Below are 16,390 nucleotides of genomic sequence, written 5' to 3'. Positions count from 1 at the left end.
ACCGAATAAATTGTTTTTAAATATACACACCTCTATCAACATATGAAAGTGCTCTGTATTGTCCCTCTTCTGTCAATCCCTCGATCATGGAATGGGTTTCTTACATTACAATTTTATCGAATAATATGACACTAACCATTCTCATAAATCGTATCTATTACATGAATTATACAAAATTCACAAAAAATAAAAATGATACTCTATAATTACACATTTGTACAGCCAATATTTCACACCCAAGGTTATAGACAAACATTTTTTACCTAGAATGTACATGAAGTAAAAAGATTTCTTTTATAATATTTCATCAAAATAATCCATTAGAACTGAAGTCCAAGACCATTACATGCTACAGGCAATTACATAATGTAAATTGTGCTCACGTAAAATATAACATTACATGTGTACGTGTAATCCGGTCACCGGTGGGATCTTGCTTTTAGTATTTCTCTTTCGCTCTTCTGTGTGTGAAGGTAATAAAACATTCATTTCCGGGTTGAATCATTTTACGAAAAACTGACAAATAACACTGAATATGGCTATAAATTGTGTTCATTTGGAAGCTGATGCATATATGGTCTGTCTCACACATGCATTATCCACAGAACGAGAAGAAGTCATGGGACTTTTAATCGGAGAGGTACGATATTTATAGAGAAACATACATATAAGTAGTCAGAAACAGGATTTGTTCTAATATTTTTGTTTTCAGATTGATGAGAACAGATCTAAAAGTATCACACATTTCGGCCGTTATATATATCTGTACAATGTATATGTGTTAGTGGTTCTAATATAAATTTTTTGGTTTGTTTTTAGATTGATGAGAATAGAGTATCACCAGAAACATATATACGTAACGTGAGAGATCATTTGGCAGCTGATTTATAAATATGAAACATTATTTAGCACAACATAAAGTTTCAAAAATGAAGGTGTCCTACCTGATATTTAATTGTATAAAATTGACAGAAGCAGGGATATGTTTCTGGTATCACACATATCTCTGCCGTTACATATATGTGTTTATGTGGTAAAGATTTTAATATCTTATTTTTGTTTTCAGATTGATGAGAATAGAGTTTCACACATTTCGGCCGTTATCATTCTGAGGAGATCTGATAAACAGCCTGATAGAGTAGAAATCTCGCCAGAACAGTTGTCTGACGCATCAACTAAGGCCGAGGTATAGCTAGTACATTATAATTGTAAATCAGATTTAGAAATGTGTAGGTCTTTTTTTCTTTTTTTTTTTTTTAATTTTTTTTTATTTGGGAATGGGACCTGTATGTGGCTTTCAATTTGGTAAAATTTGGGACCAAATCAAGATTTAAGAAAAAGGATAAAATTATATACCCCACGCAAAAAAAGTTAAGAGGGGCAGGGGTATAATTAGCTACTGTTGTAGCAGAAAAGATATCACCTTATGACTGACTGAAGAAACTAAATTTACCAACGCTAGCCTTCAGGAGAATCAGGGGAGATATGATAGAACTATATAAGACAACAAGTCATTTCTACGATAAAGAATGTTTCAATGCCATATTACTTTGGAAAGATGCATCAGACCGCAATAGTACTAGAGGATATACGAAAAAAATATTCCCAAAACGATCATCAACATTAGTCAGAAAGAACTATTTCGCTATAAGAACTGTAAATATTTGGAATGAACTGCCAGATCATGTAGTATCAGCATTTAATGTAAATTCGTTTAAAAATAAGTTGGATAATCACTGGAAGAATCAGGACCTTTTTTTCAATTACGAAGCAACAATATCATAATAACACAATTTTGTATGATGTGTACAGATTATAAATGCATTTATGACTTATGTAATATGTATCTATACGAGTGGGGTATAGAGGACTCATGATTGTCCTGAACCAGAATAAATGTTATCTTATCTTCATTCAGAAGGTGATATTTTTTCCACTACAACAGTAGCTAGGGTATACTGGAAGAGGGTTGTCCGTCTGTCTGTCTGTCTGTCTGTAGATCTCGACACAACTGAGGAACATCCACTAAGGCCAATGTATAGCTGTAGTATTATAGTTGGAAATCAGATTTAGGAATGTGTAGATCTTTTTTCCATTAATTTGGGAATGGGGCCTACATGTGGCTTTGAATTTGGTAAAATTTGTGACAAAATCAAGATTTCTGAAAAATGATCAAATGCTAATCAAATCATTATATTAACATTTCCGTTTTCACTTTCCTATATAACCTTACTAACGGGAAAATGTTTACACTTGTGTAAACGCAGAGGGGCTAGCTGCTGCGCAAGAACACAAACCGAAACACTGACTTCCGCCCTTATGTAAATGCGTATCTGGTTAGGCCAAAATATATGCCATGACAAATGTTCCATATTAACATCAGTTTAAAGGCAATAGAAAGCATTGTGTTAATATCAAAAAATGAAAAAAAAATGAAAACATGGAATAAATGGATTAAAAACAATAAAGTTATTGTGGAACTATATTTTATTTACTCCCGGAACTTGACACATTTTCTCACCAAATTGGAGCCAGCTGTTTCTGGGTTCCATCAATTACTCAGCTGTTCCATCAATCGTGTAACATTGGAAAAATGAAGGTTTATTTCACCAGAACACTAAATTTAAATGAAATGGTCGGTCGTAATGTAAACATAAGAAATGTTTTTAATTTTTTGTTGTTTACTGGTGTGTAAACTGCATTTTTTCAACATGACGTGCTGACGCGCGTCATATAAAATATCTGTACAAAAAAATGCAGTTTACACACCAGTAAATAACAAAAAAATAAAAATCATTCCTTAAATGAATGGGCCACAATCTCCGATGTATTCGTATCTTGTTTTCCTTTCTAAAGAAGATATGTAAGCCTTAAGTAACATAGTTCATCAAAAATAATGGTTATGATCATTTTCAAGTTCTCTGGTATATGGAGAAATATAAAGGCATGAATTAGGAAATGAAAACAATTGAGGCTTGCCATTGGGGATGGCACATAGAAGTATACTGTATAACATTTTATTTTTCACCACTCGCAAATTCCACCATTTATACCTGAAAATCGAATATTTAATTTTCGTCGCTTCATATTTTTGGTATTTAATAACATAGATTATAAATCAAAACCATCACCTGTGTCAAATATAAGGGTTCTCGCTGTGATAGCTACATGTATCTTCATTGTTTAAATACCATTGATGTATTGTAACAGAGACGTGATTTACACTGACCACTGTATCAACAGCGTAATTACAGTGTATAACGTAAAAAAAACATGGATAATTATATATTTTTTTTATTTGATGTGATCAATGTTCAGATTGGTCGCAGGTGAACTGGCATGCTTAGTATAATAAAAACATTTACACAAGTTTTATTTCTTGTCCGACTGTCCACGGGTAGGGTGGCAACGTATATACATGTACGTATACCCATTATTAGGTTATCAGCTAATTATGATATATGCATACTCCTACTCGACTGATATTTTCTGTTTATAATTTCGCAAAACTTTGATATATGGCAAAAATAGCAAAAATTAGACACTGGCAAAAAAACCACTGTTATACACATGCCAATCTGATTAAAATACAGATCCTTATTATCACTACGTTTGATAAGAGGATCTGAGAACATCCAATTAGGTGTCAAGTCAAGATGACCTGTGGAAATGGCCAATTAAATTGAGCCTGCCAGAATCTTGACTGGGGACGCAATAGTTTGAAAAAGCTGTTGGAAATATTTTCGTGTATGTAGTCATCTTGCCCAAAGTGCACATCAGAGCTAAACGTGTATGAACATGTGTAGTGGGACGAAAAGGCGTTATCAATTTACGTAGCAACGTGTGTAAATGTATTTGATCAGAAGTACACGTGGTAAAAAGGTCATCCGAACATAACCCTTTATGGGATGTTGTCAGATCCTCTATTGAACGGAGTGGTTATAGGGATCTGTATTTTAATCAGATTGATACATATGCATGTTCAGTATTTTGTCCCAATTAAATATTGACGGGAAAACAATCTCTGATTTTAGATTGTCTACTTCTTCATAGTTGATTTTTTTTTATAAATAATTTATAATTATAAAAGTGGCATTTAATTATTTTTACTTTTTAATGATATAAAGAAATAAAAAAATTAGAAATTAGATATCAATTTAATTCAATTGTTTATATTACATTAATGTATATAAAAGGGTTGCTTAATTTTGAAATTAGAAATTAATATACGTGCCTGATTTTTATTTTATATTTTGTATCTGATTCATAATTTTTAAATGTATCTTTTTAGGACTTGGCTAAAGAGCTCCAGCGTCCATTACGAGTTTTAGGCTGGTACCATTCTCACCCACACATAACTGTATGGCCTTCTCATGTAGGTAAGAATTGTGACAAACACCAGCCAGTGTAGTGAGAATAGGTCGTTCATTTGCTACAGGTACCTCAATTGAAAGAGCATCCATATTTTGACTTTACCATCAAAATTATCCAAAAAAATGTTATAATTCTCTGAAATGCAGAGGATTTTTATAAGTAGTATCTTTTATAGAGAATAAGAAGAAAAAAAAACCCATGATAATTTGTTTTTCAAAAAGCGGTCTTCCATATACAGCAAGATTACTCTGGAATCCACTTATTTGTCAGAAGAAAATATGTAAATAACCTGTGTACACCGTATACAACTTACATATTTTGTCTTTACCTATGATTGAGTTACCTCCCTTGCAGGTACATTTTCATTGTGACATCATTATTTATGAACAAAATGCACGTTGTTTTCTCTAAAATGTATGATTTTATGCTCGCAATCATATGGCGTCACAATCATAACCTACCCACAAGGGCAGATAACTCTGTAATATGCAATACAGAATAAGCGGAGATGGAATTTTGCTCCTCCCTTTGACCTTACACACATGTGAATTGTGAAATAGATTTAATGTAATCACATTTTCATTTTCTGTTTTCTTCCCCTGACAGATGTAAGAACACAAGCTATGTACCAGATGATGGATGAGGGATTTATAGGTCTAATATTCTCTGTATTTAACGAGGACAAAAACACGAAGGTTAGTATCTCTCAGTCGTATTAATTAATTATATAATGTCTTCAAAGGTAAGGGTCAGAAAAGTTATATCAACAGGATTTTCCAGATGACTAGGGATCCTATCAAACATAAGTCTGTAGGATATGAATTACTTCAAATGGTAGATATTGGACAAAGAAGTAATTCCAACTATGTGGACAACAAAATTGTCAAATTTTCGAAGCAATCCAAACCTTTATCATGACATCAAACAGTAAAACGGGACAATGAAAGTAGACAAACATTGTGCTGTTTAATATTTGTCTACTTTCATTGTCCCGTATTAATGTTTGTATCATACTATGTAATCGTGTTCGTTTAGTGTGTATTGATAAAAGGGCAGATTGCCTCGAAAATTTGATAATTGTTTTGTCCACATGGTTTGAATTACTTCCTTGTCCCATGTCTTCAAATGTAAACCTGTACTTAAACAAGTTCATTAAGGCTTACATCAATCTGGGCCCAGTTTCTCAAACAATTCTTGATATTAAGGAACCAAATCTAAGTTACTTAAGGTTAACGAATATTCACTCATGAAACTGGGCCTAGATTAAAATACAGATCTTCTCTATATACTATGCTACATAAATTAATGTATTATATTATATGTTTTTACAGTATACAATCTGAATTTTGATTGGAATAATACATTTTACCATAAATAATTCATTTTTAGAAGTGTTAAATTGGTGCTTTTTGTTGATTTCATTAAACAGCAAAATCGTATCCAAGTAACCTGTTTCCAGTCACAAGTGGTGGACAGTTTCCCTACACAGTATGTATGGAGTTAACAAAATTAAAGGGCTTAATTACGTTAAAGGGACAATTCACTCAGGCTAATTCTTTTAAATAACCAAGAAACAAAATATAGCATAAATGTATTGTTCTACATTTCTTATGCAACATATAACATAAAACATTGACAAATTCCATGACATTGTGAAGTATTTTAATTAATATCGATGAAATATCAAATTGTTGATCAATACGATTAAGCAGGTACAATATGGACGCTGTACCAATAGTGATACCCGAGCCAAAGTCACGCACGTCAAACAAATAAACTACATAACCACTGAGAAGGTGATAAAATGATTTTTAGACAAGACAATTAACCTAATAAGGTAAACATACTACTGTCAGAGCGATTTGAGCAGTTTCTTGACAACAGTTGCATTACTATACGAGCAAGGGACAGGGTTCGGCATACAAGAAGTTCGACCACAATGTGTAATGGTGGACAGCGAGAGAGTTTGAACATCTACACACATGTCACCACCATGGGCTTTTCTGGCATATCACAGTAAAACCAACTGATCAAATTTCCATTAGAACTGGGTTTTTTTCCGATATATGTACAAATTTTAATGTTCTCTTAGACTGAATTGTCCCTTTGAAGGACTTAACTAATGGACTGAATTGTTAAGTTGATTACAAATTATTGTATATAGTAAATACGGTCATATCGAACCTCTGGAAAACAACAAAATTGTTATACAATTTCAGTAATACACATGTAAGCATCAATTTGTTGTAAACATGTTTTGTTATAAACATATTTTACTTATTTTGATCAAAGTATTTTTATGAATGTGTACAGCGTTCGAAATTAACGCCTGTCCGTCTGCCCATGATCGGCAACTTTATAGTCGGGCAGACAATTTTTATCATGTAGCTGGTCCTTTGACCGGGAACTTTTGGTCCGAATAGAGGATATACAAAACAAAAATGGCAGTAGAATTATAGAAAGGTCAAAGATCAAATTGTACAAAACAAATTTTCGTAGTTCTGGTTTTCAGTCAACTTTGTTGAGAGCCTACGATACTAATCCGGATATGCAGATATATTTTGTTAGTAAAACTATTACTTTGCTAGTAATTATATAAACTACAAGAATGAATTGTAACTTTGTAAGGACCAGTAACTTTCAGTCAGGACCGGTAACTTTTAGGGTCAGCCGGTCCTTAGGACCAGCAGGAAAAAATCCTTAAGGGAAACACTGAATGTGTAATTTAAAGATAAAAAAATATTCAATATTATTGAATTTAACATGAGATGACAACTTTAAGATACAAATTTAGGTTTTAAGTAATATGATATATCTCCTTAAAATCAAACCAGCCAAGCACTAGTCTTTACCTGTAGTCCGATATACATGTATAGCACTGAAAAAGGGGAAGCAACTCTGATTGTCATAAACATCGATATCTTGTTATATTAATTACATTCAAGGTTCAAAGACTTTTAATCCTTGTTAACTTGGATTATCATCATCACAACACAAAAATATAATAGTGATTTATATGGCAATTGCTTTGGAATCAAGTTTTTTGTGTGTGACTCATCAAAATTTTGAGAACCAACTAATTTATATCAGTGTTCTGGACTTACATGTACCATTTTTCCTACTTAAATGAATTTACTGTAAAAATCACTTTAATAATGTTAAGACCGACATTGAAAGCAGACAATTATTTGCTAGTGAAAATGCTATTATATGATAACTATTTATTATGTTAACATATTAGATATACTCAAGCAGTACCTTTATAATTTATACTGTTGAAAGTTCTGATCAATCAGAGTTACTCCCCTTTGTTTCACTGGTTTGATACTTTGTATATCAGAATGAGTATAATATCATTATGATGTATCTTTACTGACAGAATTCCTGAATTTATTTGAATCCAGATCAACAAGTTTTCTGTATTTGAAGGACACATATATTTATGATGTAGTACAATTAATAGATTATGAACTATTTTCTTTATGTTCTAGGTACTCCCCAATAGAAGTGCCCCTCCACATTGTCCCCAGTTCGGGGCTGGGTAGGGCGTGTCTCGACTCCCTGGTAGAACTTCCCAAAATTCTCTCACAGGAAGAGGCTGAGGCATACCACAAGGTCACCTCGAATGACCTTGACCTTATCACCACTATACACAACTCATCAGGTAGGCATGGTAACAAACTCAGAATACCTACATTAAAACTTTGGTCTTTTGTATCAAATAAAGTTGCAATCTTGTAAAACTTTTAAAACTCAAAATTGCTGCTTTGAAATCATAAAATAGATCTATCAATTATTAGGTCACCTGAGACGAAGTCTCAAGTGACATATATTCTAATCACCTTTTGTTCGTCTTCGTCCGTCATGCGTCGTGCGTCGTATGTTCGTAAACAATTTACATTTTTGACTTTTTCTCCAAAACTGCTGAAGCAATTTCAATTAAATTTTGCACAAACCTTCTCAGGCATAAGGCCAATCAAATTGTGAATTACATAGTCCCCAACCCCCCAGGGGGCTGTAAGAAGGGCCAAAAGGGGTAAAATTGACTAAAATTTTAAAAATCTTCTTCTCCACTCACATATTTGGTGGAATCAAATACTTAATTGAAATTGGGGAGGGGGTTAAGTTTACTAGAGTTAAAATAGGGAAAACACATTTTTTAGCATTATTTGGTCATTTGTACCGATAATAGGATATGAGTCAAATATTGTCAGAATTATCAGTATAAGATGAGCATTGAATCCTATTAACAAATTTTCCATGACTGAACCCTAGGGGCCTTAGAGACAGGTTCAAATGGGGTCAAATATGCTAAAACTTCAAAAATCTTCTTCTGAAATTCTGGAAATGTAAGAATCATATACTCCTCATAGATTTAAAGATCTTAAGGTCCTTTACAAAAATTGTGAATTGTATGACCCTGGGGTCTCACATTTCTCCATGGGGAGGGGATCAAGTTTACAATAGTTTATATAGGGAAAACACATTTATGAGGTTTTTTTTTATTTTTGCTCGATTTTCATAGAAAATGAGTCAGACTTGTTTATATAATTATTAGCCTGAGATAACATTTTAATATATTAATATCTATATTGGTCCTGGTCGACCCTCTGGGGGCAGAGGGGCGGGGCCAAAAGGGGCAAATAGGCTAAAACTTCAAAAATCTTCTTAAATTCTGGAAACGGTAGAATCAAATACTCATTATAAATGGAAAAGTCTTAAGGTATTTTATGAAAATTGTGAATTATATGACCCTGGGGTCTCACGTTTTTCACTTGGGGTCAATTTATTTTAGTTTATATATGAAAAACACATTTATGAACATTATTTGCTCAATTTTCATAGGAAATGAGTCAACCTTGATTAGAATTATTAGCATGAAATATAGTATTTTAACATCCATATCAGTCCTCGCTGACCCTTTTGGGGACCAGAGGGGTGGGCCCAAGCAGGGCCAAATGACTTAAAATTTCAAAAAATCTTCGAGTTCACAGGTTTGATGGAAGCAAATACTCTTCATAGATTTAAAAGTTGAATTTAGAAAATCACTGACCGACTTCAAGGGCCAGTATATAAGTGTTCATATGTCTTTGTTTCATTCTATATCCGAACTCAGGTGACCGTTAAGGCCCATGGGCCTCTTGTTCTTTATATATTTACAAATAAACTAAATGCAAATACTTGGATAACTGTTATATAACATCCAGTCAAGACAACATCCAACATAAGACAGTGGCGTAGGAAGATGAAACGTCATGGGGGGGCAAAGGTCCTCAATATTTTGTAACCCCCCTCCCCCGCCACACCTACAGGAGGAGATTTATTCAACTCCCAACCATATAATATATGCTTTATGTTCATTTTTCATATATCACTAAATTTAATCCTTGTACACATTTATAGACAGTGGGGTCGCTAAAAGGAAATTAATGAATACGCTAATTGGCCGAATTAGCGTGTGAGCGTCGAAGGCGCGAGATTTTGGTGACCCCCGGGATTAGTTTTATGTATTTTGATGATTTTGCGATAGCCCGACAGCGCGAGATTTTGGTGTTTGGGGGGTCCGTGGGTCTCCCCGGGAAAAAATTACGATTAAGTATGGCTGAGAAGAGTTTTACGATGCATTTCGATGAATTTGCGAGCGCCCAAAGGCGTGAGAATTTGGTGTTTTGGGGGTCCGGGGGTCCCCCCTGGAAAAAAATACGATTTAGAATGGCTTAGATGAGTTTTACGATGCATTTTGATGTATTTGCGAGCGCGCAAAGGCGCGAGAATTTGGTGTTAGGGGGGTCCGGGGGTCTCCCCCGGAAAAAAAATTACGATTTAGAATGGCTGAGATGAGTTTTACGATAAATTTTAATGATTATAAAGCGTTCTTAACATGGTAATTTTTCGATTTAAAGCTACCTGCATTTAGAAATGATAATTGTGTCATCATAACATTATGCAACCCTACTCGATCTGAATATACCGGCTTCACACCATCGGCACATTGTTGTGTAACATAAAAAAATGAATTAATTGTCTCGCTAAGACATATAAACAAATTGATCTTTTAAGAGACATTTTTTTAAATAGTACATAGAATCCCTTGATGGACATTTTTAGTCTAGTTTGTGTGTATTGAATTTTTACTATTTAAGGTTTGACATTATGTGCTTGAACGTTTTAAGAAATGCGCCGCGCAGCGGAAAATTTTCTAGAATGAAGTACGAAAAATATGCAGGAGGACCCTTTTTAGCTCACCTGGTCCGAAGGACCAAGGTGAGCTTATGCCATACCGTGGCGTCCGGCGTCCGTCGTCCGGCGTCCGTCGTCCGTCGTCCGTCGTCCGTCGTCCGTCGTCCGGCCGTCCGTCCGTCCGTCAACAATCGACTTCTTCTCCATAACCGCTGGTCGGATTTCAACAAAATTTGGCTGGTAGCATCCTTATGGGCTACTAACTGAAAATTGTACAAATGATGGGTCTGACCCCCCAGGGGCCTGAGGGGCGGGGCCAAAAGGGGTCAATTTGGCTATTTCCATATAAACGACTTCTTCTCTGAAACCAAGCATGGGATAGCACCCATAATGCAATGGTAGCATCCTTATAGGGTGGGGATTCAAAATTGTACAAATGATGGGGCTGACCCCCGGGGGCCCTGAGGGGCGGGGTCAAATGGGGTCCATTTGGCTATTTCCATATAAACGACTTCTTCTCTGAAACCAAGCATGGGATAGCACCCATAATGCAATGGTAGCATCCTTATAGGGTGGGGATTCAAAATTGTACAAATGATGGGGCTGACCCCCCGGGGGCCTGAGGGGGCGGGGTCAAATGGGGTCAATTTGGCTATTTCCATATAAACGACTTCTTCTCTGAAACTAAGCATGAAATAGCACTCATAATGCAATGGTAGTATCGTTATAGGGTAGGGATTAAAAATTGTACAAATGATGTGGCTGACCCCCCAGGGGCCTGAGGGGTGGGGTCAAAAGGGGTCAATTTGGCTATTTCCATATAAACGACTTCTTCTCTGAAACCAAGCATGGGATAGCACCCATAATGCAATAGTAGCATCCTTATAGGGTGGGGATTCAAAATTGTACAAATGATGGGGCTGACCCCCGGGGGCCTGAGGGGCGGGGTCAAATGGGGTCAATTTGGCTATTTCCATATAAACAACTTCTTCTCTGAAACTAAGCATGAGATAGCACTCATAATGCAATGGTAGTATCTTTATAGGTTGGGGATTCAAAATTGTACAAATGATGTGGCTGACCGCCGGGGGGCCTGAGGGGCGGGGTCAAAAGGGTTCAATTTGGCTATTTCCATATAAACGACTTCTTCTCTGAAACCAAGCATGGGATAGCACCCATAATGCAATGGTAGCATCCTTATAGGATGGAGATTCAAAATTGTACAAATGATGGGGCTGACCCCCAGGGGGCCTGAGGGGCGGGGTCAAAAGGGGCCAATTTGGCTATTTCCATATAAACGACTTCTTCTCTGAAACTAAGCATGGTATAGCACCCATAATGCAATGGTAGCATATTTATAGGGTGGGGATTCAAAATTGTGCAAATGATGGGGCTGACCCCAAGGGGGCCTGAGGGGCGGAGTCGAAAGTGGCCAATTTGGCTATTTCCATATAAACGACTTCTTCTCTGAAACTAAGCACGGTATAGCACCCATAATACAATGGTAGTATCCTTATAGTGTGGGAATTCAAAATTGTGCACATGATAGGGCTGACCCCCGGGGGCCTGAGGGGCGGGGTCAAAAGTGGTCAATTTCCTTATAAATGACTTTTTGTCTGCAACTAAACATGGGATTACGCTCATAATGCAATGGTAACATCCTTATAGGGTTTGGATTCAAAATTTTGCAAATGATGGGGCTGACCCCCCGGGGGCCTGAAGGGTGGGGTCAAAAGGGGTCAATTTAGCTATTTCCATATAAACGACTTCTTCTCTGCAACTAAGAATGGAAGAGCACTTATAATGCAATGGTAGCATCCTTATAGGGTTGGGATTTGAAATTGTACAAATGATAGGGCTGACCCCGGGGCCTTAGACGGCAATAGATGCGAGGTCAAAAGGTCAATTAGGCTACTATTTTCATATAAATTACTTTGTCTCTGAACCTATGTATTGGATAGCATATTTGTATGGTATCAATAGCATCATTGTATGGTTGTGATTCAAAATTAAACTTTGGGAGTCAATTTTGCTTATTTTTCTAATTGTCTGAGTCTTGTGATAATTACTAACAAAAAACCAGGTGAGCGATACAGGCCCTCTGGGCCTCTTGTTTCTTTCAAATAAGCATTTTTAGAAAATTTCAGTCGGCGAAAATGGGGGGGGCAAAAAGACATGTTTGCCCCCCCCTCCTGGGGAACGGGGGGGCAGTTGCCCCCCCTGCCCCCCCGCTTCCTACGCCCCTGTAAGAGGTTTGACTGTATATAAATTGAAATATTTCAAAGGACTAGGTATGGTAAGGGTGTTTTATAGTCCCCAAATACCGCTATTTTTCAAAGTCTGTTATTTTAAGATGTGAATCTTGCAATTTGAATATTAACTACATACCTGACATATTTGATAGTGTTATTAGGTCATAAAGCTGTTCTAGTTGCCATGGCAACCATTTTTATTATACATAAATTATGCAAAATGTGAAAATTTCATCAAAATTGGCCCTTTTTATGCAGTTTTTCATCTAGTTAACATAGAGCGCATTCTAGAACAAAGTTTATATTTCTCAAAATGATGTATTCTTCGTATCTGCTCATTCCCTTGAAATATAGAGTTTGTTCTAGGTTGTGCTCTATTGTTCTTAAAAGAAAAACTAACAAAAAATATGCCAAAATTGAACAATTTTTCAAATTTGCATAATTTATGCAAAGTTACCATGGTTATATTGGAAAAACCTACTATCTGTCAACAAAAATATTACTAAGTTTTTATCAGGGGCGTATTCAATATTTCAAATGCAGCAAATTAATTTCTAAATACTTAATTTGAAATTTGGTACATTTAGGGGCCAAAAAGAGCCATTACTATATCTAGTCCTTTCATAGCTTGGAACCTGGATAATCAAGGAAATTTAACTCCAAGAGTACCTTCAATTTCAAATTTTAATTAAATACTGTAGCAAGAAATCCATCTTTTGAATAATAAGTCCTATTATGTGGAAATTCAAATCTATGATCTAATAATAATTTTTAATCTCTACATGAACACAGCATTGAACAATATACTGAGCTTAATTAATAATAACGGGAAGTTTGGATTTATTACTGTTAAAAACATCTGAGAGCCAGAAATATTTGTAAATATGCTTGATACTTATTACTATTCTTTGCCATTTGTCTGGCTGTTCGGATGTCTCAGAGTGTTGGTTTCTTGAGAATGTGGGTAAAAAGGTCAACTAAAAAAGTCACTGTTGCTAACAATAGAATGTTTTGGCAAATGTTCAGTGTTGGTTTTTTCCAGGCAATTGTATCAGAATAGGACTCACCTGGAGATGGATTTTTGTGTTGCCTGCAACGCAAGGGCGACACTTAGGTATCACTATGTCGGCGTCGGCGTTGGCGTAAACGGTTTCCGTGCGATAACTTAATTACTTATTGTCCAATTTCAACCAAATTTGGTATACATGTACTGCTTTATATCAATATGATCTCGGATGAGTTCGATAATGGTCAAAATCCTTCAATATTTGCAAGAGTTATGGGACTTTAAAATCTTCAAAACAGATAAATCCCTGGTTTTCGCTCGATAACTAAAATACATGTATTTATTATCCATTTTCAACAAAAAATTTTAAATTGCTTAATATCAATTAGATCTCGGATGAGTTCGTTAATGGTCAAAATCCATCAATGTTTGCAAGAGTTACGGAGTTTTAAAATCGTCAAAACAGATAAATCCATGGTTTCCGCTCAATAACTTTTAATTATTACTTATGTCCGATTTCAACCAAATGTGGTATACTGCATTACATCAATGAGATCATTGATGAGTTTAATAATGGTCAATATCTATCAATATTTGCAAGAGTCATGGGACTTTAAAATCGTCAATACAGATATATAAATCCCTTGTTTCCGCTTGATAACTTAAATATTTATCGTCCATTTTGAACAAAATTTTATAAATTGCTTTTTATCAATGTGATCTCGGATGAGTTTGATAATGGTCAAAATCCGTCAATGTTTGCAAGAGTTACGGGACTTTAAAATCGTCAAAACAGATAAATCCATAGTTTCGACTCAATAACTTTATTATTTATTGTCCGATTTCAACCAAATTTGGTGTATTGCTTTACAGCAATGAGATCTAAACTGGGTTCGATACTGGTCAAAATCTGTCAATATTTGCAAGCGTTATGGGATTTGATAAGTTCATCTAATTATTAACAACATTTTCAACTGTAAATAACTATTTTGTGTGATGCTGTGCAGGCGACACATCCACTTTCGTTGAATTCTTGTGTTGAAATTTCATGCAATGTTAGCTTAGTTATGATATAATCCAACCTGGGATTAGAATTAGTATCAGAAGGTCAATTATATAGGTCACTGTTACTAAAGATATGTTAAGCTCAATGTAATAGGTTGTCAATCTGATTAAAATACAGATCCTTATAATAAAAGATCTGACAACATCCCATACGGAGTCATGTTCAGATGACCTTTATACCAACTGTAACTTTTTACACCTTGCTACATCAATTGAAAACATTATTTTTCCCGGTACACATAAACATTTAGCTTTGTTGTGCTCTTTCGGCGAGATGACTTCATACAGGAAAATAATTCTGACAATTTTTCAAACTGTTTCATTCCCAAGAAAGATTCTTGCGGCAGCTATTTGATTGGTCATTTCCAAAGGTCACCTTGACATGATCCCTAATGGGATGTTGTCAGATCCTGCTTATCAAACATAGTGATAATACGGATCTGTATTTTAATCAGATTGACAGCTTGTGGAATGATAGATCAGGGCATATATTGCTTCAAAAATCTTGTTTTATATTAAGAATAATTGGTAGTTTAAAAAAATATTTAGAATTTCAGTATTTTTTCTGATGTTCCTTTGAACTCTATAATCTCAGTGTATACCAACATTTATCCTAATATTATTTACTTTCAGTTTACACCAAATCCCTGTGCCACATCATGGAAGTTATGAGCGCTCCTCTTATACAATCATTAGAAGACCGCCTGGAACAAAATAAATCACAAATCGCTCAGCTACAGAAGGAAAATGATGCACTAAAACAACAACTGAACTCTACCTGACAAAAACAGAACTTAATTTATGTATAAAAATACCTATATCCATGATCTTCCAGTCAGAGTTGGATAAACAATGTCACATATCCATTGCTTCATACACATAGACAAACACAATTGTTAATTTTAATTGTGTTTAAGAGGCTATGTGTCGGATTTCTCCAAAAGATATTCGATAAACGCTCTGATTCTTAGCTGATGTCTCACATGTTATTGGTTACATATCAAGAATTAAATGAAATGGCAGTGTTACCAGATAAGATGCACTTTCATTTCTCAGTCTTGCTTTGAGATTGACGGGTGGCTATGAAGCTCAGATTGATGCATTTGTAACCTACTGGAATGAAGGACTATCTTGTTTCTTCAAAAGATTTACCTTAACCTTCATGCAGAGAATAAAATTATCCATGTCTCTGCTTCATGCAATGTCTCACTGATACGGTGTCCTTGTAATACCCATGTACAAAATGTAGTTACATGTACTAGAATTACCAGCAAGTGATTAGGATCCATTGGGCCTTTTGTTAAAGAACTTTGAAACTATTGCAATAATTCCTTCAGCATGTTTATTATTCTATAGATAGAGGAATAAAATATGAATTTTCGATCTATACCTGGAATTACTTATATTATTCTATATTTGATTTTGATTGTTGGCTCCTATTACCTGGTATTATGTAAGATGAAAATACCATAACACCAGCTGATAATTAAGTTAAAGTACCATATTCGACCTA

At 35.1% G+C, this 16,390-nt stretch overlaps 1 protein-coding gene across 1 annotated transcript; it reads left to right on the top strand.

Annotated features, from left to right (window-relative positions):
- Nucleotides 1-467: 467 nt before the first annotated feature.
- Nucleotides 468-16,264, top strand: LOC138309985 (lys-63-specific deubiquitinase-like). The gene is made up of 7 exons (XM_069251133.1): nt 468-640; nt 1,067-1,186; nt 4,292-4,379; nt 4,981-5,069; nt 5,804-5,862; nt 7,866-8,038; nt 15,511-16,264. The coding sequence occupies exons 1-7, from the start codon at nt 536-538 to the stop codon at nt 15,657-15,659; spliced, it is 783 nt and encodes a 260-aa protein (XP_069107234.1). The 5' UTR covers nt 468-535; the 3' UTR covers nt 15,660-16,264.
- Nucleotides 16,265-16,390: the final 126 nt, after the last annotated feature.

Source organism: Argopecten irradians, chromosome 16 (genome assembly GCF_041381155.1).
Source record: "Argopecten irradians isolate NY chromosome 16, Ai_NY, whole genome shotgun sequence".
Lineage (NCBI taxonomy): Eukaryota > Metazoa > Mollusca > Bivalvia > Pectinida > Pectinidae > Argopecten > Argopecten irradians.
The sequence above is the reverse complement of the archived record's forward strand: the minus strand, read 5'-3'. Positions and strand labels throughout refer to the sequence as shown.